The sequence below is a fragment of the Thalassophryne amazonica genome, chromosome 3, assembly GCF_902500255.1.
Source record: "Thalassophryne amazonica chromosome 3, fThaAma1.1, whole genome shotgun sequence".
Taxonomy (NCBI): domain Eukaryota; kingdom Metazoa; phylum Chordata; class Actinopteri; order Batrachoidiformes; family Batrachoididae; genus Thalassophryne; species Thalassophryne amazonica.
In genome coordinates this window covers 132,665,244-132,690,897 of record NC_047105.1, presented here as the reverse complement: position 1 = coordinate 132,690,897, position 25,654 = coordinate 132,665,244, and the positions used below count along the sequence as shown (strand labels likewise).

Below are 25,654 nucleotides of genomic sequence, written 5' to 3'. Positions count from 1 at the left end.
ATGCCGTCTAATAATACTGCCTAAGGGAAACATGTATAAAGTGAATAAAATTGGTCCTAGCACAGAACCTTGTGGAACTCCATAATTAACCTTAGTCTGTGAAGAAGATTCCCCATTTACATGAACAGATTGTAATCTATTAGATAAATATGATTCAAACCACTGCAGCGCAGTGCCTTTAATACCTATGGCATGCTCTAATCTCTGTAATAAAATTTTATGGTCAACAGTATCAAAAGCAGCACTGAGGTCTAACAGAACAAGCACAGAGATGAGTCCACTGTCCGAGGCCATAAGAAGATCATTTGTAACCTTCACTAATGCTGTTTCTGTACTATGATGAATTCTAAAACCTGACTGAAACTCTTCAAATAGACCATTCCTCTGCAGATGATCAAAACAAAACAGAATCAATAAACCTAATTTAACATGCTATCGCAAGTAATCAAATAATTTTTATAGAGCCTTATAAACCAACTAAACTACTGAGTGATTTTATGTTATCCGGGCAATTATTCCAAATATTTACACCTTTAGCAGAATGACTTTTTATGGTAGTTCAAATCTATGATTTCTGAAATAATAATGTTTCTTGTAAATTATAACTGGAGTCCCTCATTCTAAACAGGTCCTGGGCATGTTGTAGCAGAAATCTATTTTTCATTTTGAACATACTTTGTATTTTGATGTAATCAATCAAGTCCCAAAATTTCAAAGTATGCAAATGGACAAACAAAGGCTCACGATAAGGTTACTTGCTAATAATTCTTCTAGCTTTCTTTTGAAGTAAAAATATAGAATTTGTATTGGTTTTGTAGGTGGTTCCCCAAACTTCAATACAGTAGGTCATGTATGGAACAAGTAATGAGTGATATAAAGTAACTAATGAGTGTTGGGGGAGGAACTCTTGTGCTTTATACAAAATGGCAATGATCTTTGACATTTTAGATTTAACATCATTTATATGTGTTATACAACTTAAATTATCAATGAAGACCCCAAGAAATTTGTTTTCATTAACGAGTTCAGTTTCAACATCGCATACTCGAAAATTTCTACATGCATTCCTGGGCTTATTACCAAATATGGTACACTTTAAGTGAAGCGACAATTTGTTAGAATCAAATCATTCCTTAAACTTCTGTAGTTACCTCTCCATCGTGTCCAGAACCTGCCCCAAATCATCCCCAATACAAAACACAGTTGTGTCATCAGCAAATATAATACAACTCACAATCTTAGAAATCAAACAAAGGCCCAAAGACTGAGCCCTGGGGCATCCCAGAAATGCACCTCAAAAATTTGGAATTTATCCCACCCAAGTGCACATATTGATACCTACTGGACAAATAACTATCCAATCGTGAGCCAATCCCCTAATGCCATACTTCCATAATTTATCCAATAGCATGGCATGATCTACAGTATCAAATGCTTTCTGTAGGTTGAAATAAAACCCCTACGGTATATTGTTTATTTTTAATTGCATTTGAGATATGCTCCGCAAAATCAATTACTGCCAGTGAAGTAGTACGATTTTTTCTAAATCCATATTACTGTTCATTTAGTATGTGATGTTTAGATATAAAATTCAAAAATTCAAATTTATTAATTTATATAGTACCAATTCACGATGAACTCATCTCAAGGCGAGTTCAACATAAAAAAAAAAAAAAAACTGAATTAAAAATTGCTACATAAAGGGAAAAAAGCAGGGGGCCTAAAACTGATCCCTGCAGAACCCCAAACTTCATGTCCCTACGATCAGAGGAGGTGCCATTACACAATACACAGTAAGAACGACTGGACAGGTATGACGTCAACCATGCAAGAGCAGTTCCAGTAATCCCAAAGTGATTCTCCAGTCTATTGAGCCTATTGGATATACAATAATTTAACCTCTTAAAGAATACTTTTTCCAGAATTTTTGAAAATTGAGGTAGCAGTGAGATTGGCCTGTAGTTTAAAAAAAAACAAAACATGTTTAGATAGATAGAAATATATAGAAAAATCAAAAAAAGTAAAATCCAGTTGAAAAATCTTTCTTATGTTAGTTTCTGTTTTCTATTCATGCCGGAGGAATATGAGAATTACTTCAATCAAAAGCTTTATTTTATATTGTAAAGGTAAAGGAACTAATTTTTACTGAACTCAGGAAACTTGGGCATGTTCAACAGGTGGTCAATGGGGTAGTGAGATCTGTTGTTGCAATGGCAGTAATAGCTCAGTAGGGGTCGCCATCTTAAAGGATAAATTCAGAGGTCAGATATTGCACAAATATTTTAGATGTGGATATAAATGACTGTCACGTCATTCTGATCAATATTTATGGCTCCAACAACAAATCGAGTAATTTAGCATTGTTCTAAAAAGAGTCTGTCATCTTTATTCTTCTTTTTCAGCAAACATTTGGTGGGGAAGTGACGTGAATACAATCTGACAAAAATGTTGATTGACGACCTCCAAAGAAGAGGGACTGGTGTTATTTTTATTATTTATAATTGATTCACCAGCTGTTATAAATACGCAATGTAAAAGTTTTGCAGATAACACAAAATTTTATCATCCGATTCTGTCACTGGTTGACCAGCGCCATGTTCAGAATGATATTGACAACCTTTCAAAATGGTCTGACAAATGGTTATTTGTTTTTAATAGTAGCAAGTGCAAAGTTATGCATATAGGCAGTAAAAATCCATGTTACCAGTACAAAATTAATGGAATTATAATGGAAACTGTTAAAAGTAAAATTTTTCCAAATATATATGTAATGCAGCAGCCAAAGCAAATACAATTTTGGGCATGATCAAGCAAACTTTTACCTATATTTCCAATGAATCATTTTTGATCTTGTATAAAAGTTATGTCAGACCTCATTTAGTGGTCTGTGCTCAGGTTCGGTCCCCTCACCTTCTGAAGGACAAAAATGTATTGGAAAAAGTTTAGAGGAGGGCCACAAAAACTGTACCAGAATTGTTTGATTGACCTTATGAGGAGAGATTAAAACAATTGAAACTTACTACTCTTGAAAATAGAAGGATTCATGGAGATCTAATTGAGATTTATAAGATGGTTTATGGTTTTGAAAATATCAGGCCGGGATGGGGGTCATAGTGCCACTCGTTGGATATGGTCATACAACGAAGTCCATCCCACATCCACCACAAAAACCATCCAATCCAGCACGTGGATCCAGCCACATCTCGGACAGCGAAAGAAGCTGAATCAGTCAGCCAGAAAAACTACTCTTAAGGTATAACTTGCCAGCATTAAGCAACAGGAAAGCAGAAGAAATACTAAGGTTATCGCTGGCCAATAGCCCTAAGCTTCACTAACAGACCCAGACTTTAGACAAAGTTGATGCCAAGACCTGCTTTGTTTACTAATAAAATTAATTTAAAAGGGCAGGAAACTCGTGCTAGTCCGTAAATAATTTTATAGGTTAATAGCAGAACTTTAAACTCTGATCTCACAGAGACAGGAAGCCAGTGAAGAGATGCCAAAATGGATGTAATGTAGTCAAACTTTCTGCTATCCGTCAAGTGTCTGGCAGCAGCATTTTGAACCAATTGAACCAACCGTTTTGAACTAATTGATGTTTTGGAAACAAGTCTGAGTTGTAGGGATTTATGGATACTTTTGGGAATTAATGAAATGTGAAATCCAATGGATTGCTGTTTTTAAAAAAGGTCAATTATAAATGATAAATTATTAATTATTTAAAAAAGACTAATTAAAATCATCAAAGATACATGTAATATACAAATAAAGCATTCTGACCATAAAGCGCTATGCAAATGCAGTCCATCAATCAATATTTTCTGAGGAGAAAACAAAGAGTACCTTCATTAGATCTTGATGTAAAAGGACTGAGGATGGTGAGAAAATCACTAAATATATTTGGGCCGAGAAAAGAGAAATGCTGAAGATGCAGCAGTAAATAAATGAATTCATGGTTAAAGGCAGTGCATCGAACCAGAGCAGGTGGGTCCACTGACGTACACACAGATCTCCACAGCTTCTGTTTACAGTTTCTCCAGGACTCAGGCGCTATGAGCTCTGTCCCAGCGCAGAGTCCTGGAACGCAGAGATGCAGACACACACTGCTCCAACAATGGCTCCAGGCGCGTCTTCTTTAAAGTGTCGAGATCAACGTTAGGTTCGGTTTAGTTTAGTTCCTCTTTCGTCCCTTTTGTACTCAGGAATCATCGTATCCTGTGTGACTGGGCCATAACATGAACCACAATAACATTTAAACCCCCAAACCCCAAACTCCCATGGTGCATTGCAGCACAACATCCATTGTTTACTGGTTAGATAAAATAGCTAATTTCTCCAAAAACATTAGACTTATCAACTTTCCATTTTCGCAGCGTTCATCCTTGACCCAAAATACATAAGCATACCAAATGGCAAATGTCAGCTCTCCCCAGTTTCTGCATGAACAGAATTGAATATTTTTGCTCTAAAGTTGGACACTTTAAAATGGGCTTCAATGGGAATGTGCTCTGTTTTGGAGCCAGCCTCTAGTGGCCAGTCAAGGAACTGCACTTCCTGGTTGGGGTCAAAATGCATGCTTGAGTGTTGCTGCTTGGTCTTAGCACTAATTTTCACTCTCTAGCGGGGTTTCCTCTCATACTGTGAGTTTATACTGAAATAACAGAAGTACTATAAGTCCGGTTGAGAAGAAATAAAAAGCGTGAGTGGTTGCTATCCAGGACTCTACGCAGTTTCATGGTGTCATGAATGTGGTGAAGCATGGCACCTGCACATGCCCTCAGACTTGACTTGAATTTTCAGTTTCTGCATTTAAGATGTTTTATTTGACGTTGTAAATGTTAGTACAATAAATTTCGTATTCACAAATGAAAATCCTATGTGCTTGCTCAGGGGGGTTGGTAAGGTTAGATCATACCCTTGTCAAGCACCTTAGGACAAGTGATGTTGTGATTTGGTGCAATATAAAGAAATTGAATTGAAACCCACTTTCATTATGTCTGACTTTAACTCATAAATCTAAGATATTATTGTTATTATGGTTATGATTATTTTATCTTAATGCAGTGGTCACTGCGCTTGGTTTCAGTGCAGAAGGTTCCAAGGTTCAAACCCCACCCCTGCCAGGTTTGTCCATGTAATGTGAAGATCAGGAAGGGCATCTGGCATAAAACTTGTGCCAATCCAACATGGAAATCCACATCGGATTTGCTGTGGTGAACCTGAGTCAAAACAAGGGAGCAGGACTTACAATTATTATTATTACCTCCACCAAGGAGGTTATGTTTTCGGTCGGGTTTGTTTGTTTGTTTGTCTGTCTGTCAGCAGGATAACTCAAATGAAATGAAATTTTGTGGAGTGGTTGGAAATGACAAGAGGAACAAGTGATTAAATTTTAGTGGTGATCTGGATCACGATCCGGATCCCGATGCTAACGCATTAGCACATCTATGGCATTTTCAATATTAAAAGTTAGCATTAAGCGGTTGCAGCTGTCATCACGTTCGGGTGCATTTGTTTTCAAATTGTAATATTTCTTAAATTTATTTTTACCTCCGCCAAGGAGGTTGGAAATGACAAGAGGAACAAGTGATTAAATTTTAGTGGTGATCTGGATCACGATCCGGATCCCGATGCTAACGCATTAGCATGTCTATGGCATTTTCAATATTAAAAGTTAGCATTAAAAATTTATTTTTGTTTATATATTAATAATCTAATGATTATTATATACAATTTTAGAGAAACAGACAAAAAAGAAATAGATCACTGTGCCAAGGAGGGAATCTCTTTAGGGTCAGTGACCCTATGGCCTTGTTTAGAGAAGTGTTTCATAAATGTTAAAAAATTCATATATTTGCAGTTTAGTTGAATAATAAATTGAATTTTGTCTCTTATTTGTTTTTGTCTATAAGCACATGCAATATCAATATCAGTGCTCAGATGACAGTAGCTTCTGGGAAAGGTGCAAGTTGCAATAAACTGTGATGCCAAGCGCTAAGGATACATGCTATCCAGTCACAGCAGATGAAACTTTTTTTACTACTGAGCAAACATCAGTTAGACCTTTTTAGGTTCAATGATTCCACGGCGTGTAGATGTTATGGCGTCAGTGACCCCATGGCCTTGACAGAGATTTGTACTCTCTGAGTGCTTCTAGTATCTTAATAAATCTTAAAAGTTCCCATAATCCAAAAGCTGTGAAAGCCACAATGTTTGTCACGGTGCACGCACTTGCACTCTCATGTTGAATTCCCACGCACACACTTTGGGCAAGGGGCTGTTTTCCGACATGCGTTTCTTCCCAACCGGTACAGCTAAGTGGTCTCCCTCCTCATGTGTCTGGGTGGAAGGGTTTCTCCGTCACGCCAATCCTTGCTCCGCTGATGTGGTCGGTAGCAAAGATTCCTTTCACTCTTATCCCCTCAGCTGTGATTCACTCCTGTGTGCATCTTCACCTTTTCTTTGTTTTCTCTCCCTGCTGTGGTTTATTCTTCTCGTTTATATTCTCTTCTTTTCTCCATTGATATTTTTTCTCCTCCTGTTCCTTCATTGCATTCACAGTCCCTGGGTACTTTTGGCATCAGTCCTACACCCATGCAATGTACTTTACACTAACTCTCGATTTTCTTTATAAGACACTCGGGCATTGCTGGCTGGCAGATGATCATCCTGGACTCCACACAGAAACTCACAGTTTATTCCTCATGTGCAGAGTTTGTATGTATTTTGACCTCAGCCTGCTTTCATCAATTTTTCCGTCATTCTTGTTACTTTTGCTCATGTTGTGTTGGACTTTGGCGTTTGGACTATGAACACCCTTTTTTGGGCCTGGATTCAGACACCTTAGCACAGCTGGTAACAACCTGTGTCAGAGCTGTGTTTGAAAACAGCCTGAATAGTTTTTGTGATAAACTGAATGTTTTTTTTTTTTGGCATGTGACATGCGTGTCACTTTTCTGCATGGGGGTCACTGCCTGTACAGTTTCTGACCATACTGACACGGGAATGAAATTTAATCACAATTAAATGTGCAACACTACTGTCAGCTGATCAAAGACTTTAGGCTTCAACTAATGTTTTAATGTGCCAAAGCATGTAAAGAGGCACGCTTATCTGTGAGCACAAAATGTGTATAAATGCTGGATTTGTCCATGAGTGTAAATGGTCCTTCCTGAGAGGACAGGCTGTTTCACCAGGATCAACACTATACATGCAAAGATGTTTCCTCTGTGCTGAGACAGACAGTCCATACAGCAAACAAACTACACAACAAACATAAGAGGTCATGTTGACTTACGGAGGGCCGCTGGTCAGCGCTCTCCTCCTCAAAGTCTGCACTGACCTGAAAAACACACACACATCCAACATTCTCATCCGACGTGTCGATGTGATGCTGGACTTAGCAATTTTTTTTCTTTTGCGCATCTTTTGATTAAGTGCAGCAAACGTCTACAACATACATGATACACGTGAAAGAACAAACCCGTACGGACCTGATTTACTAAAGGTTGGTGTGTATAAAATGTGTGCAACTCCATTTCACCCACAAACAAATGTGCAATGTGCTCTTCTACTGGCATGCCCCGAGGACTGTGTCTTTCAAACAACAACACGTCCATTTAATATGTTTACCTTAAAGTATGATTATTTATTTATTTTTGTTGCTGATTCACATTATTTTGTGATAGCCTATGTTTTGTTCTGTCGAACTGTGACTGGGCGGCACAGTGGTTTAGTGGTTAGCACTCTTGCCTCACAACAGGAAGGTCCTGGGCTTGCTTCCCACTTGGTCCTTTCTACGTGGAATTTGCATGTTCTCTCCATGTTCGCGTGGGTTCCCTCCGGGTGCTCTGACTTCCAAAGACTGTTGGGGTGAATGTTTTTGTCTGTCAGCATGTGACCCACTGACAGACTGGTATTCTGTCCAGGGTGGACTCTGCCTCTCGCCCTATAACTGCTGGGATGGGATCTAACTCCCCTCTGACCTTTAACTGGAATAAGTGGGTATAGAAAATGAATAAAAATCAAAATCGCCTTTATTTGATGGGGGTGTTTTTCACGACAGTGATGCAGAATTCCAGTTCATGCCACAAATGTCACACCTCCCATTAAATAGCAGGCAAACCATTTTCAAGGTGCTTGCATTTTTTTTTAAATGTTCATTCAAAAATAGTTTCTGTTAAAATGTGTGTTTGTCTAATTTTGCACATAACTGTAAGTGGCTGAATGAATTTCATTTTGTGCTTATGTTCATTAACACACACAAAATCCTCACATGATGCAGACAACATCATTTGTGCAAAATGTTCAGCAACCCAACATATTGCAAACTTTTGATTGCAATATCGCACAATTTAACACTCGTTATCTGGGATCTTAGTAAATCAGGACCAATGTGGACATAATATACATTATTATAGTGATATTATACTGGAAAAAAAGCTGCACACACCTCCTCCATCTCAGCAGCCAAGTAGCACCCAGTAGCCAGGTGTTTAAACCTGAACAGGCTGTTCCAGTAGCCTGCACCCCCCCGACAAGGGTCATGATGAACTACCTGTGGCAACAAAAGACATGAAGACATATTGTGACCACATTAAATTACTATCTCCTTCCCATCATACTTTTCACACAGTCATGAGACATTTTGTCAAATAAACAATTCCTTAAAGTTTTTCCTCTCAAGTTGTTCGGCCCCAAACAAACAAAAAACACAAGTTTATCATCCCCTGCCCGCGTGCTGAAATCGGCCCACATCAGATTTTTTTTTGGGGAGGGGGCTAATTTCATCTACGGCGGTACAGCTGGTGCAAGAACCAGCACGTCCGCTAGGTGGTAAGTATGCTTTGGCCAAACACAACACACAGGCAGTTGCTCTATGTCACTCACACACAGTATGATGTTTATCACAATACTAGTGTGCAGTACACCGACAATATTCAACATGGAAACACGATTTATTTAAAAAATATCAGATCTTTTTCAGTTCCTCACTTGGTATTGAGGAACAAGTTATGACAACCTGAAAAACGACACATATAGATGTGTCCGCCCTCACCACTGTTTTCTGATGTCAAGGATGATAAACTAATGTTTTTTAATGGGGCTTTATTTCAGATATGTGATCTCTGTGTCTTTTGTTCCCTACTTGTTTATGAAACACTTTCACATTACAAAAAAGAGAAAAAGAAAATAGAGAATCAGTGAAAAGTCATAGAATATACAGTATGTATATCAAGAATGTATTAAAAAAATATGACATAACACATTAAGAAGCTATGGAAATGACTACTTTCAGCTACGTATGTAAATGGACCATTTATTCGCTCTTTCTGGAGATGTTTACCACTGTGTTACATCACCTTTCCTTCTAACAACGCTCATTAAGCGTTTGGGAACTGAGGACACTAATTGTTGAAGTCTCCGTGGTTGTATTTTGCGCTACAAAATGTGCCACACATTTTCAATGGCCAACAAGTCTGGACTGCAGGCAGGCCAGTCTAGTACCCGCACTCTTTTACTATGAAGCCACGCTGTTGTAACACGTGCAGAATGTGGCTTGGCATTGTCTTGCTGAAATAAGCAGGGACGTCCCTGCAAAAGACGTTGCTTGGATAGCAGCATGTGTTGCTCAAAAACCTGGATGTACCTTTCAGCATTGATGGTGCCATCACAGATGTGTAATTTACCCATGCCATGGGCACTAACACGCCCCCATACCATCACAGATGCTGGCTTTTGAACTTTGCGCTGGTAACAATCTGGACAGTCTTTTTCCCCTTTTGTCCAGAGGACACGACGTCCATGATTTCCAAAAACAATCTGAAATGTGGACTCATCAGACCACAGCACACTTTTCCACTTTGCATCTGTCCATTTCAAATGAGGTCGGGCCCAGAGAAGGCGGCGGCGTTTCTGGATGTTGTTGATGTATGGCTTTCACTTTGCATGGTAGAGTTTTTACTTGCACTTGTAGATGTAGCTACAAACTGTGTTAACTGAGAGTGGTTTTCTGAAGTGTTCCTGAGCCCACATGGTAAGATCCTTTACACAATGATGTTGGTTTTTAATGCAGTGCCGCCTGAGGGATCGAAGGTCACGGGCATTCAATGTTGGTTTATGTGTAGAAAGTTCTACAGATTCTCTGAATCTTCTGATTATATCATGGACTGTAGATGATGGAATCCCTAAATTCCTTGCAACTGAACATTGATAAACATTGTTCTTAAACTGTTTAAGTATTTTTTTCATGCAGTTGTTCACAAAGTGATGATCCTCGCCCCATCTTTGCTTGTGAACGGCTGATCCTTTTGGGGATGCTCCTTTTATACACAATCATGACACTCATGTGTTTCCAATTAGGTGTTGTTTGAACATTCATCAACTTTCCCAGTCTTTTTTTGTCTGTCCCAACTTTTTTGAAATGTGTTGCAGGCATCCATTTCAAAATGAGCAAATATTTGCACAAAAACAACAAAGTTTATCAGTTTGATCATTAAAAATCTTGTCTTTGTGGTGTATTCAATTGAATATAGGTTGAAGAGGATTTGCAAATCATTGTATTCTGTTTTTATTTACATTTTACACAACTCCCCAACTTCATTGGAATTGGGGTTGTAGGAATCTCTTTTTGAAGCCAGTACTTTGTGAGAGCCTTTTTTACCCGCAACTAATAGAATTTTCAGGAGGTACTCCTCATCTTCACCTAATCCTTCAGGGAAATTTCCCAGGTATAAAAAGTGAACGTAATACCAACATTAAAACCCAGAACCTTTGTAATTATTGTCGCCACATCCTTCAGAAAAATTTGAATAAGAGGCACAACCAAACACATGGGCGTGGTCAACCATGGTTTCTCCACATTCCCTGCAGCACTCGAAATGAGTATGTCTTTTTTAGCTTTTTGTTTAGGTGTAATAAGAAGTGTATGAGATTTTTCCAGCAGAAGTCTTTCTACACCAAGGAATTTGCGGTGAATGACTGTGTCATCCAGGCGTTCGTCCACGTCCTCTGTTATTTCAATGTCCAGTTTGTTTTCCCAGCATTCCTTCGCGTAGACAGCAGTGTTTGTTTAAAGAAGTGATACCATTGTACAACTTGCCTATCTGTCCTTTGATACTGCAGGAATTATATGCATCAGCAAAGAGCTGAATAATAATTGACCGTTCTCTCTGGTTGGAACCTTTATCCTCTTTGCAAAAACAATCACCTGTGGCAATCAGACTGTACAACTCCTCCCCCTTCTGCAGGATCAATACATAACGATTAGAGTTTTTCAGTCACTCAGAGCTATGTGCAATACTATCAAACTACTATCAAATCTTGTGCAAGTGCCTTCAGTCATTTCGGCACTCTGGCAAAATAATTTCCTTCGGGATCAATAAAGTTCTTTCTTATTCTCTTCTTATTCTTATGTGTCCTGCCATTTACTTTTTTAATAAAAACAAAAAAAGTGCCTTACGTTGTTCTGACATTCCACACATTGTAAACAGCAAAGTGGAGCTGGATATCCAACACATGCACTTGCACTATGGTCTGCAGACCATGCGCACCCCAGATCATCAAGATAAGGTCTCCAGTTCCAAGAAAAGCAGCAATGACGCACTACAGCAAAGGAAATATACAACATTTTGTGGAAAAGGAAAAGAATGTTGTCCTCACCTCAACTTCCCACAGTGCTTTGCTGCTGGTGGCAGACGTGGCGGACTGCCGGCCTGTTGTTCTAAGAAAAACATATTGCTTCTTCTTGTGGTCATCACAGGTGAGGAACTTCTCCTGCTCTGCATGGAACAGCCGGACTACATCACCCTAGCAGCATACAACAGCACACAGACGTTGGCATTTTACACATTTTTACTGAGAAACATTTCCATTTTTTTCTGAAATGTATATGAAATTCATTCATTTTCTGAATGTGTTTATTTCATCAAAACACTACAGTATATTTGATTTCCAAAATTGAAATTATGAAATTAATTTGTTGTGATTTACATTAACATCTTTGTTAATTGGGACTGTCATGTCTGATGGATAGTTTTCATTACTCAAAATATCACATCCATAATATCAAAGTGGCTCATTATAAATGATTACATTAATAATTATAGTTATTTCCACCAGCTGCTGCTGATTCACAACGTGAAGTCTGCCTTCCAGAACAGCTCTTTATATAATCATCTGAATCATCTACCTGTTGCCACATGTACACAAGGGCTGGATTGTCATTCCTACACTCATATTGCTATATTTAATAAAAAAATACTAAGTGCACGCAGGAGCTGCTGCTCTCGCTACCGCTGTGTCAAGTACCGTCGGAAAATACACAACTTTTTTGTTGTTTCAAATTCATCAGGTGCTTGTGGCAAAATAATTAATTATATCTACACAAAAGATTAATTCTTCCCTATATAAGGTGCCTGAGCCCTTTGAAGCTGACTCCCCACCCAGATAAAAAAAAAAACAAGCAAACAGGCTGAGTTTGCTGTATAATTTCCGACGGTACATGAACGCAGCAGCCTCAGTGCTCACAAACCGGCTTGTGCACTGTGTGAAAACATTCAGCTGCTCGAACAAAGTCAAACTAAATAACGTTACAAAAACTAAAAAAAAAACTAAACATTTCTTGTATCGTCAGGGCTTTGTTGCCCTTCATTAAGTTCCGTGTGACTGGGCCATTAAAAAAGAAGAATTTTCTGCTTTCTTAGCTGTCTGCACCTTGTTTTACCTTAAATCCTAGGATGTGAATGTAAAAGGGTTTCGATTAAAGGAAGATGGTGAACAGCTTATGATTTGTTCATTAAAAAAGAAGAAAAAAGAACTGAAAACAGCAAATGAGATGATTAGACTAAAAGTTGAATTGCAAATAGCATTTTGTATGAAGTTGACTGAATGCTGCTCTTTAAAAAAAAATTGGTTGGAGGAGCTAATGGAGTAGACATGTTTGTTAGTGCTCCCGAACTTTTAGAACTTTTGCTTGGTAGTTCATTTATTATGACCTTATTTTTGCGTAGTCTTCTGTTTTGGATTGCTTTGTACCTATTCTTTTCTTTTTTTTTCTGAACAATGGCGAAAATGAGGCAGTGTTGTATAGTAAAGAAGTAAAAATACTTCACTACTGTACTTAAGTACGTTTTGGCAGACTGTACTTTACTAGAGTTTTTTAAATTCAGCTTACTTTCACTTTTACTTCACTACATTTCCGACCTTCATTGCATACTTCTACTACGATACATTTTCTGTGCGCCATGCCGTTACTCGTTACAAAAAAAAAAAAACCACACACACAAAAAGTCGTGTTTTCACCCAGAGACACCACTGATTACTAGTGACTGCAGCGAAGTCCGTCCGATTTGTCGTGAGGCATGTCCAGTAGGTTTTTTTTGCAGTTGCACACTTGGGGGGTGTTTGTCAGGAAAATGATAATTTCTCTACATTGATTACAGACCTGCAGCGGGTCTGTAATCAACTTTTCTGCAGTGCGGCTTTGCTTTGAACCTTGAACCAATGGAAGCAGTGATTCGCAGGTCGAAGCAGTGCTTCGATCTACGATTCGTGGATTTCATTTCACTTTATCCTAATTTTCTCCCCCTCTAGCTGCCACCTTATCATGGTGGGGGAGTTTGCGTACCCGGATTATCCTAGGAGCTATGTTGTAGGGTCTCCCAAGGCAAACAGGTCCTAGATGATGGGTCAGACTAAGGGCAGTTCAGAACCTCAATGACCAGTAAAAAAAATCAAGGACCGAGACGTCGCCCGGTATGGCAGAGCCGGGGCCCCACCCTGGAGCCAGGCCTGGGCTTGGGGCTCGTGTGCGAGCGCCTGGTGGTTGGGCATTAGCCCATGGGGCCCGGCCGGGCTCAGCCCGAAAGAGTGACGTGGGCCCACCCTCCTGTGGGTTCACCACCTGCAGAGGGGGCCATGGGGGATTGGGTGGCGGTCGAGGGCGGGTGGCCCGGCGGCCCGGTCCATGCGCACAGCCCCTGGCTGTTGGTACGTGGAATGTCACCTCGTTGGGCGGGAAGGAGCCTGAGCTTGTGTGGGAGGTTGAGAGATACCGACTAGAGATAGTCGGGCTCACCTCCACACACAGCTTGGGCTCTGGTACCCAACTCCTGGAGAGAGGCTGGACGCTTCATTTTTCTGGCATTGCCCACGGGGAGAGGCGGAGAGCTGGGGTCGCATTGCTTATTGCTCCCCAGCTCAGTCGCCATGTTTTGGAGTTCACTCCAGTGAACGAGAGGGTCGCGTCCCTACGTCTTTGGATCAGGGACGGGTCTCTCACCGTTGTCTCGTCCTACGGGCCGAGCGGCAGTGCGGAGTACCCGACCTTCTTGAAGTCCCTGGGAGGGGTACTAGGTAGCGCTCTGACTGGGGACTCCATTGTTCTCCTTGGGGATTTCAATGACCACATGGGCGGCGACAGTGAGACCTGGATGGGGGTGATCGGGAAGCATGGCCTCCCTGATCTGAACCCGAGTGGTGTTCAGTTGTTGGACTTCTGTGCTAGTCATAGTTTGTCCATCACGAACGCCATGTTCGAGCACAAGGGTGTCCATAAGTGCATGTGGCACCAGGACACCCTGAGCCGGAGGTCGATGATCGACTTTGTAGTCATATCATCTGACCTTCGGCCATGTGTCTCAGACACTCGAGTAAAGAGAGGGGCAGAGCTGTCGACCGATCACCACCTGGTGGTGAGTTGGATCCGGGGGGGAGGGGAGGAAGCTGGTCAGACATGGCAGGCCCAAATGTATCGTGAGGGTCTGCTGGGAATGACTGGTGGAACCCTCTGTCAGCAAGGTCTTCAACTCCCACCTCCGGGAGAGCTTCTCCCAGATCCCGGGGGAGGTTGGAGACATGGAGTCCGAGTGGACCATGTTCTCCACCTCCATTGTTGATGCGGCTGCTCGTAGCTGTGGTCACAAGGTCTCTGGTGCCTGTCGCGGCGGCAATCCCCGAACCCGGTGGTGGACACCGGAAGTAAGGGATGCCGTCAAGCTGAAGAAGGAGTCCTACTTATCTTTGTTGGTAGGTGGGACCCCGGAGGCAGCTGACAGGTACTGGCAGGCCAAGCGTGCCGCAGCCCGTGCGGTCAGTCGCAGAGGCAAAAATTCGGGTCTGGGAGGAGTTCGGGGAGGCCATGGAGGAGGACTATCGGACGGCCTCGAAGACATTCTGGCAAACCGTCCAACGCCTCAGGAGGCGGAAGCAGCTCTCCACCAGCACTGTTTACGGTGCGGGTGGGGAGCTGTTGACCCTGACTGGGGATGTTGTCGGGCAGTGGAAGGAATACTTCGAGGATCTCCTCAATCCCATCGTCACGTCTTCCAAAGAGGAAGCAGAGACTGGGGACTCAGAGGCGGACTCATCCATTACCCAGCCCGAAGTCACCGAGGTGGTTAGAAAGCTCCTCGGTGGCAAGGCTCCTGGGGTGGATGAAGTCCGTCCTGAATACCTTAAGTCTCTTGATGTTGTGGGACTGTCTTGGCTGACATGCCTCTGCAACATCGCATGGCGACAAGGGACAGTGCCTCTGGATTGGCAGACCAGGGTGGTGGTCCCTCTCTTTAAGAAGGGGGACCGGAGGGTGTGTTCCAACTATAGGGGGATCACACTCCTCAGCCTCCCCGGTAAGGTCTATTCCAGAGTACTGGAGAGGAGAATTCGACCGATAGTCGAACCTCGGATTCAGGAGAAGCAGTGTGGTTTTCGTCCTGGTCGCGGCACACTGGACCACCTCTACACGCTCCATCGGGTGCTCGAGGGCTCATGGGAGTTCGCCCAACCAGTCCACATGTGTTTTGGGGATGTGGAGAAGGCGTTCGACCGTGTCCCTTGGGGCACCCTGTGGGGGGTGCTCCGGGAGTACGGGGTCCGGGGTCCTTTGCTAAGGGCTATCCGGTCCCTGTACGACCACAGCAGGAGCTTGGTTCACATTGCCGGTAGTAAGTCAAACCTGTTTCCAGTGCACGTTGGCCTCCGCCAGGGCTGCCCTTTGTCACCGGTTCTGTTCATTATTTTTATGGACAGAATTTCTAGGCGCAGCCAGGGTGTAGAGGGGGTCTGGTTTGGGAACCACAGAATCTCATCTCTGCTGTTTGCGGACGATGTGGTTCTGTTGGCTTCGTCAAATCAGGACCTTCAGCGTGCACTGGGGCGGTTTGAGTGTGAGAGCGTGTGAAGCGTCCGGGATGAAAATCAGCACCTCCAAATCCGAGGCCATGGTTCTCGACCGGAAAAAGGTGCTTTGCCCTCTTCAGGTCGGTGGCGTGTCCTTGCCTCAAGTGGAGGAGTTTAAGTATCTCGGGGTCTTGTTCATGAGTGAGGGACGAATGGAGCGTGAGATCGATAGACGGATCATTGCAGCATCTGCAGTGATGCGGTCGCTGTATCGGACCGTCATGGTGAAGAGAGAGCTGAGTAGGGGGGCAAAGCTCTCGATTTACCGATCGATCTACGTTCCGATCCTCACCTATGGTCATGAGATTTGGCTCATGACTGAAAGAACGAGATCGTGAGTACAAGCGGCCGAGATGAGTTTCCTCCGCAGGGTGGCTGGGCGCTCCCTTAGAGATAGGGTGAGGAGCTTGGTCACTCGGGAGGAGCTCGGAGTCAAGCTGCTGCTCCTCCACGTCAAAAGGAGTCAGTTGAGGTGGTTCGGGCATCTTTTCCTGATGCCCCCTGGACGTCTCGCTGGAGAGGTGTTCCGGGCACGACCCATTGGGAGGAGGCCCTGGGGAAGACCCAGGACACGCTGGAGGGACTACATCTCTCAGCTGGCTTGGGAACGCCTTGGGGTTCCCCCGGAGGAGCTGGGGGAGGTGTGTGTGGATCGGGACATCTGGGTGGCTTTGCTTGAGCTGCTGCCCCTGCGACCCGACTCTGGATAAAGCGGAAGAAAATGCATGGATGGATGGATTTATCCTAATTTTTTCCCGCTAAAACCCTGAAGAGCATATGTCTGTGAGTAATATTTAATATTTTTATGTTAAACCAACCTGTTATGGTCTTCTGAAACAGTTGATAGATGTATTTTATAACTTAAAAACGGGACCGATGCTAACGCGTTAGCATGTCTATGACGTTTTCAATGTTAAAGTTAGCATTAAGCTGTTCGCTTAAGCTGTTGTTTTAATTTATTTTTATTCATATATTATAGCAACAACAATAATAGTCTACATAATAGACAATAATAGTCAATAATAATAGACTAATAATGTTACAATAATGAACCTAATGAAACAAAACACAACAGAAAAGTTAAAACCATGTAACAATGAAAATAAATAAATAAATACATATAAAAATAAATAACTGTTTCCTGTGAACACCTAGTGAGTAGTCTACTCTCGTTTAGGTTTTGAAACCTTGTTTCTGAAGTGTTTTGTGTGATGTGCACAATTTTCAGTATTTTGACTAATACTACCAGTCATTTACAAGCCTAGATGAACTTTAATATAAAAAAATCAGTCCGTTTTTGATTATTAACATTTACTTGTACTTTTACTTTCAATACTTGAGTACATTTAGTTGTACATTACTTGTCATACTTAAGTACAATAAATACTAGATACTTTAAGACTTTTACTTGAGTAGCATTTCAATCAGTGACTTGAACTTCTACCAAAGTCATTTTTTTAATGGGTATCTGTACTTTTACTTAAGTGTGATTTTCCGGTACTTTATACAACACTGAAACGAGACGAGCGGACCAAGAATGAGAAGAATTGGCCAGCCTTACCAATGCAATCACAGTGTTGCTAACTACTAAGCTAGTGAAGCATATAATTGAACTTTTGGCAGAGATAAGGGACACATATACAAAATATGAGGCCAAATTGGAAACCGTTCACCAAACTTTTGATGACCACAAACAATGTATTTCCAGTCTGGAGCAGTCAGCTCATAACAATAGCTCAGAATTGATGGATATTCAGGCTAAGCTCACTGCTATAATGGCAGAGAATGTTAAGCTAAAGGCTAAGGTGATGGATCTCGAAAGCAGAAGTTGCAGAAACAACATCCAAATAATCTGTCTTCCAAAAAATATTGAAGGTTCTATGCCAACTTTTTTTCACGGTTGCTTTTTCATGTGCTTGGCACCGACATTTTACCATCTCACTTGGAAATGGACATGGTGTACCGTACTCTAGCTGCTAAGCTAGACAGGCTGCGGCCTGTCAGAAGTTACTTGTTTGTTTTCATAATTTTAAAACCCGGGAAATGATGGTGCGCGGGGCCCGTAAAGTCCGGGATAAGCTGAAGTATGACGATTTACCTATCTATATTGTTGAAGTCCTCTGCTTGGTGTTTTGGACACCTCTGTATAATGGACACATGGTTTTTCAATATATGGAGTTTATTATAGGCCAAGGGTTTTTTTTTTTCAGTTCCTTTTCTTTTTTCTTTGTCAGATGTCTGCCTTGTTCGTCTTGCTTGCCATGGATCCCACCTGTGTTTGTCTATTTTATGGAAGTACTGCCTTCAGCACTAAGGTATGACCTCTTCACACAATGCACTTAGGTTTATGTCTTGGAATGTGAAGGGCATGGGGAGTGTTACAAAGTTGGGGTGAGTGATGACTCACTTGAATCAGCTGAAAAGTGACATATTTTGTTCAGGGGACTCATATGTTCAACAGGGAAGTTGGACATCTAAAAAATTGGGTAGGGGTGGTTTATCATTCTACGTTTAACAGTAAATCAAGAGGTGTTGCTATAATTATTCGAAAGGGTATTCCTTTTCTGTTAGATAGATCCATTGTAGATCTAAATGGTAGGTATGTAATGGTTTCTGGAGCGCTTTGGGACACACCTCTTCTTTTTGTTTGTATTTATGAACCTAACTGGGATAATAGTACTTTTGTTGTTAGTCTGTTTATGTCCATTCCAGATATTCGAAACCAATATATAATTATGGGAGGTGATTTCAATTTTTTCCATTACCCGGTGCTGGGTCGTTCGTCGAATAAAAATGCCCCACCTACTCGTTCTGCTAGGACTTTGCTAACACTCTCTCAACAATATGATCTTATTGATCCTTGGAGACATAAATTCTCAGGGGCCAGAGCTTTTTCTTTTTTGATCTTGCCTCCACTATTAAGGTCAAAACTATGACGATAACTTTGCTATTCAAAATTAGAGCACGCTTTTATGAGTCTGGTGACAAAGCCGGAAAGTTTCTTTCACATCAAGCTAAGGCTGAGGCATCTTCAAGATTTATTCCAGCGATAAAGTCTCCCTAAGGGGATACCCTAACTGATCCAATAGAGATAAATCATATCTTTGCAAAGTTTTATGCTGCTCTTTATACTTCACATTGCCCTCATTCTTCTGATGTGATATTAATACAATAACATGCTTTTGGAGGGTGGTATGCCTTTTCAGAGTCCTGATGTACATGCCCAGTCGCCTGGGCATGTACATCAGGACTCTGAAAAGGCATACCGCAGGACAACTGCATGTTATTTGCATTATTATCACTTACTGAGATACACAACACGTGGAATCACATTAACAATATTTAATGTCATTTCTAAACGCACAACACCCAGCAAACACGTGCATAAAAAGTTGGCTCACTTTAACTTTTGGCATGTTGGCTGGTACGCGCTGTTCTCCAAAGTCACCAGTGTGTCCTCATCAACCTGGCTGCTTTGGTTGCTGTTCACTGTCGTACTATCCATGAGAAAATCATCTGTAATATCCATATTGGGACCAATACACACTTTTTGCGTTTTCATCTTTTCCTCTGCAGACAGTTCTTGGGCTGCGCGCTATGACATCATCAGTTTATGCACAGCAGGTATGGGGATACCCGCCCGCCATTGCAGGCAGGTATAGCCAGGTAGCGGAAATGTAAATCTATGCTACCGGCCCAGCAACGCCTCAGTAAGTGATAATAATAAAGAATATTTTCCTCATATTGATAACGAGGCAGCAAAAATACTGGGTGCTCCCATCACCATGGCAGAGGTCCAACAGACTATTGGTGTCCTCCAGAGTGGCAAATCTGCTGGACCTGATGGCTTCAGTGCCGAATAAGTTTTTTCTGCTTCGACAGTTCCATATTATAAGATGTGTACAATGATGCTTTTGTTCGTGGTCATCTCTCAGAAACCCTGTCGGAGGCCATTATTTCTCTACTTCTTAAAAAGATAAGGACCCTTTGCTTTGTGTTAGTTAGAGGCCAATTTCACTTTGAAATGTTGATTTTATCATTCTTTCTAAGGTTCTTGCCTGTCAGTTACAACACATTTTACCAGCCATTATTGGACTGGATCAAACAGGTTTCATGCCGGGTCGGCAATCTCTATCTAATACTAGACACCTTTTTTATATTATTACTTCTACCAGTTCTTCAGTGCGAGAGGTTTTGGTGTCCCTTGATGTCTAAAAGGCCTTTGACACGGCTGAATGGGGCTTGTTGTACAGTGTGTTGGGTAGATTTGGGCTGGGTGCAGCTTTCGTGGACTGGGTCAAGCTACTCTATTCTTCTATGAGGGCTTCTATTCATATACAGTTGTATGCAAAGGTTTGGGCACCCCCGAAAAATTTAATGATTTTCCTTTATAGATCATTGGTTGTCTGGATCGGAAATTTCAGTTAAATATATAGCAGACAAACACAGTGATATTTGAGAAGGGAAATGAAGTTTATAGGATTTACAGAAAGTGTGCAATAATTCTTTAAACAAAATTAGGCAGGTGCATGAATGTGGGCACCCCAACAAAAAAATGCAACAATATTTAGTAGATCCTGCTTTTGCAGAAATAGCCTCTAAACACTTCCTATAGCTTCCAATGACAGTCTGAATTCTGGCTGAAGGTATTTTGGACCATCCTTCTTTACAAAACAGCTCAGGTTTGTTGGTTTCTTTTCCTCCAATTTTTAATATCTTGAATGAAAATGGTAGCTAGTCAGGTTATAAACTTAATTATTTTAAAAACGTAGCTGTTACCTATTATTGATTCCGCTAAAGCTATTCCTCCCTCTTTAGTGCCATTTAAGTGGTCAATTTCGCTCCTCTGATCGACAAGACTGAGGGGGACTTTGCACACCGGTTGTCTTTGCCTCTCACTTGTGAGTCAGATAAATTTGGTTAAGATTGTGATTCATCCAGAGTTTATTTGTTTCAGCACCTTCTGGTCTGAACAGACTTATTTCTGTTTTTCTATGGGCTGGCAAACTAGCCAGAATCCAATCAGTTTTGCAGTTTCCTCAGGATAAAGGAAGGTTTGCCCTACCAGTATTTAGGTACAACTACTTGGCAGCCATTATGCAAGGGGTTCTGTTTTGGATGCACGAGGAGAAGGGTATGCTACCTGGGTGGGTGCATCTGGAAAAGAGCTTATCTCCATTTTTGCTGCTTTCAGTTTTGTGCTCTCAGCTTCCACCTCCACTCTTGTGTTTGACATGTTGTCCAGTGGTACTAATTTCTTTAAAGATATGGAATCAGTTCAGAAAACATTTTGGGCTTTTAGGCCCTTCTACTTTGGCCTCTGTTTACAGAAACTGGGCTTTTGAACCATCTACAACTGATCCAGTATTCTGGGTCTGGCAAAATAAGGGGATAAATTCTATTAATGATTTAAAAGGCGACCTCTGCTCCTAACTGGCACTTAGGATGGGTAAAAATGCAGTAAACACAGTTCATTGTGCAGGGAACATGTTCCTATGTGCATATGACAATAAACTCCTTTTGAATCCTTCAATCTTGAATACACAGAGGCTGTATTTCCTTCATTTGAGCAGCTCTCTTCCAGATATAAGCTTCCAAATTGTCATCTTTTCTGATTTTTCAGGTTAGGGAATTTGTTAAAAAATTGTTTCCTCATTTTCTGAATCGTCCTCCAGAAACTTTACTAGATACTCTTCTTTCGGTGGACCCTGTAGTTAAGGGATGTATTTCTGTCATATATAGGTCTATTTGGTTGTCATCCTCAACATCACTTACTGTAATCAAGAATGCTTGGGAGGAAAACCTAAATGTTACATTTACTGAACAACAATGGAACTCTGCTTTGTCTCTTGTTCACATGTCATCTATCTGTGCTCCTCACAAATTGATTCAATTTAAGGTTCTTTTTAGGGTTCACTATACCAGTGCGAGATTGGCAAACATTTCCATTTGAGTAATGCCTGTGAATGATGTCATTTGTCACCGGCAAATCAGGCACATATATTTTGGCTGTGTCCCAAACTAGGATCTTTCTGGGCATATATTTTTGATGTTTTGAGTAGAGCCTATCACTGTGCTATTGGTCAGAATTCCTTATCTGCACTTTTTGGTACTCTCCCCTGTTGCGGGTGTGGCAATAGTATATAAACGGACCTTGGCGTTTACCACCTTGCTGGCCCGTAGGCTGATTTTCTTAAATTGGAAGCTTCCCCATCTCCCTTCACATGCCCACTGGGTTCAAGAGATGCTGTATAATCTAAAGCTAGAGAATTTAAAGTTTCAGATTTATGGCTCAGTAAAGTCGTTTCCTGACGCATGGGATGCATTTTTGGAAGAGATTGATTCTTTGAATGTCATTTGTGATATAGAAGATGACTAGATTATATTATTATTTATTTTCTTTCTTTCTTTCTTTCTTTCTTTCTTTCTTTCTTTCTTTCTTTCTTTTTTCTTTGTTATTACTGTTATACTACACATTGTGTGTGGGAGCCTGTATGTGTGTTTGTTTGGCCTGTGGGTTTGGGAGGTAGTTGGGGTGGTTGTTGCCATGAAGTTGGAATATGAAAAATGTTGAATAAATGTCTATGCTATAAGCTATCTTGCTTTACTGCACGTCGGGTTTTGTTTGTTAAAAGAAGAAAGTTCAATACCGTAAATGAAGTTGGAAAAAAAAAATGGTTTGTTCACTGATGTTTCTGGGGAATTTGTTGGTGTGTTTACTAAGCTTACTTCACTTTTTCATTACTTAATCATAGTTGCAGCTGGTCAAAGCAGTAACATTTTCTTCTTTTTATAGAGATAAAATAGATATGGAACAGAATTGAGTTCAGTATATTGGTCTGGCCCACCACAATATTTTCTGTTATTCAGGTGGTGCTGTGGGAAAACTAAGGGCCACGCCTGTTCTACACACAATAAAAGCATGGCTGCAGAAGAAGCGATGGACTGAATGAATGAATGAATGAATGAATTTATTTGGCACACAAACTCAATAATAACAAAAAACTGATACACAAGACAATTCCACAGTGACATGTGTGACCAAAAATTCTTTCAATAACTGAACTGAAATTAGTGGGCTGCATAATTAAAGCTTTTTTAATTATGCAGAGTGTTTTCCTCACTGTATGTTGCAGGCACACAGATTCCAAAGTACATACCCCTTTGAGAATTGTCTCCTTGTTATCACTCCATTTCATAAATAGAACAACTTTCCAACTTGTGTTGCAGTTTACAGAATTAACCTGAAATGCAGAACAGACAAGTGTTTAAAAGTGCATTCTTTCAAATTAGAACATTTAACTTAATGCCTATTATCCATTATTGGCCCTGCAACAGTAATCTGCAGCAATTGTATCATTTACCAAAAGTTATTCTGTACCATGACAGATACGAAGGGAGGCAACTGTTTTAAAAATGTGATGTGTTTCTGGCCTTTAAAGCACTTTTCTACTCCAACCTCTCCTGATCACAGATTTATTGCAACCCCTCGTCCGTCTCGTGACACCTGGGTAAGTCGGGGATTGTCTGTTGGAGTGAAATATGATGGGGAACCTGTGTGACCTGTGGCCACTATGGTAGCCATAAAGCAAACCCTGAACACAAGACGGGCAACGAAGCTCTGGTGAAACAAGAAGCCCTCAACAGTGGATCAAGGAGGTGATGGTTTGTAACCAAACAGCTGTGAAGGCACATGAAGGCTGCAGCAGGTCCTCAGACGCCGATCGTCTGGGATTTCCCAACCATCGGACAAGGCTAAGGATCCATCAACAACCGTATGTTTGTCAGTGTGCAACAACATTCCTACATTAAACAAACACATAGAGGTGTCTCTAGATCGACCCAGGATGTAGATTTTCTCCATGTCCACCGTTCTATTCAGGAATCAATCAACAGATGACCTTCCTTGCGACCACGGGACTGTCACGATAATAAGAACGCATATTAAACACATACTGAATCATCAAAACATTCAATCACACTGGCCATCTCTTCCAAATGATAAGCCAAGCACAAGTACAGATGGGAATTAATGGTCACACACATTAAATAGTCTAATTGTACCAGTTCATTTCTTGTTACTGTAATTTAAATGTCCTAACATGCCCCAATCATGGCAGCAAAAATATAGCACCTTTTTGCTGAATGTGAATATCTGCTCAATTTTGTCTTCTGATTTCAAGGGGGGAAAGATTAAGGATTAATAACTGAGTGCGAGGTCTATACAGGGAAATATCAGACCGAGGTGTAGGTACGGACCCAGCATTCACAAGGTCCATGCAAAAAACACAGCGGTCTGATATTCCTGTACAGACTGAGGAAGTGAGGTTAATAATGCCTTTATTATATGTCTATTTTACACACACACACACACACACACACACACACACACACACACACACACACACACACACACACACACACACACACACACACACACACACACACACACACACACACACACACACACACACACACACACACATATTGCAGGTTTTCCCACCTACAAAGAATGGAGAGCTCTGTAATTTTTATCGTAGGTACACTTCAACTGTGAGAGACAGAATCTAAAAAAAAAAAATAGAAAATCACATTGTATAATTTTTAAATAATTAATTTGCATTTCATTGCATGAAATAAGTATATGACCCCCTAGAAAAACAGAGCTTAACAATTGGTACAGATGGGATGGTTTTCTTGGGGTTGTTCTCATCCTCTAAACATGGCAAGTGGAGTTGATTCCAAAAAGCTCTATTCTGGTCTCATCTGACCACATGACCTTCTCCCATGCCTCCTCTGGATCATCCAGATGGTCACTGGTGAACTTCAAACAAGCCTGGACATGTGCTGGCTTGAGCAGGGGGAACTTGCTGCCCTGCAGGATTTTAAACCATGACAGCATCATGGCCATGACCAGCTCTCTTCAGGTCCTTGACCAGGTCCTCCTGTGTAGTTCTGAACTTTCTCAAAATCATCATTACCCCACAAAGTGAGATCTTGCATGGAATCCCAGACCGAGGGAGATTGACAGTCATCTTGTGTTTTTTCCACTTTCTAATAAATAATCATAACAGTTGTTGTCTTCTACCAAGCTGCTTGCCTGTTGTCCTGTAGTCCATCCCAGCCTTGTGCAGGTCTACAGTTTTGTCCCTGGTGTCCTTAGACAGCTCTTTGGTCTTGGCTATGGTGGACAGGTTGGAGTGTGATTGATTGAGTGTGTGGACAGGTGTCTTTTATACAGGTAACAAGTTCAAACAGGTGCAATTAATACAGGTAAAGAGTGCAGAATAAGAGGGCTTCTTAAAGAAAAACTAGCAGGTCAATAAGAGACAGAATTCTTGCTGGTTGGTAGGGGGTCAAATACTTATTTCATGCAATAAAATGCAAATTAATTATTTAAAAAATCATACAATGTGATTTTCTGGATTTTTTTTAGATTCTGTCTCTCACAGTTGAAGTGTACCTACGATAAAAA

General features: G+C 41.2%; 1 protein-coding gene across 1 annotated transcript in view; it reads right to left on the bottom strand.

The window, feature by feature from the left end:
* The window catches only part of LOC117507641 (inositol 1,4,5-trisphosphate receptor type 1-like), a 535,403-nt gene that overhangs the window by 417,199 nt on the left and 92,550 nt on the right, over positions 1-25,654 (bottom strand). Inside the window, exons 8-11 of the mRNA XM_034167459.1 lie at positions 23,340-23,423; positions 11,662-11,808; positions 8,453-8,557; positions 7,298-7,342 (exon numbers count right to left, since the gene is read on the bottom strand). Of these exons, the coding sequence (XP_034023350.1) occupies positions 7,298-7,342; positions 8,453-8,557; positions 11,662-11,808; positions 23,340-23,423 (381 nt within the window). The remainder of the gene's footprint in view (positions 1-7,297; positions 7,343-8,452; positions 8,558-11,661; positions 11,809-23,339; positions 23,424-25,654) is intronic.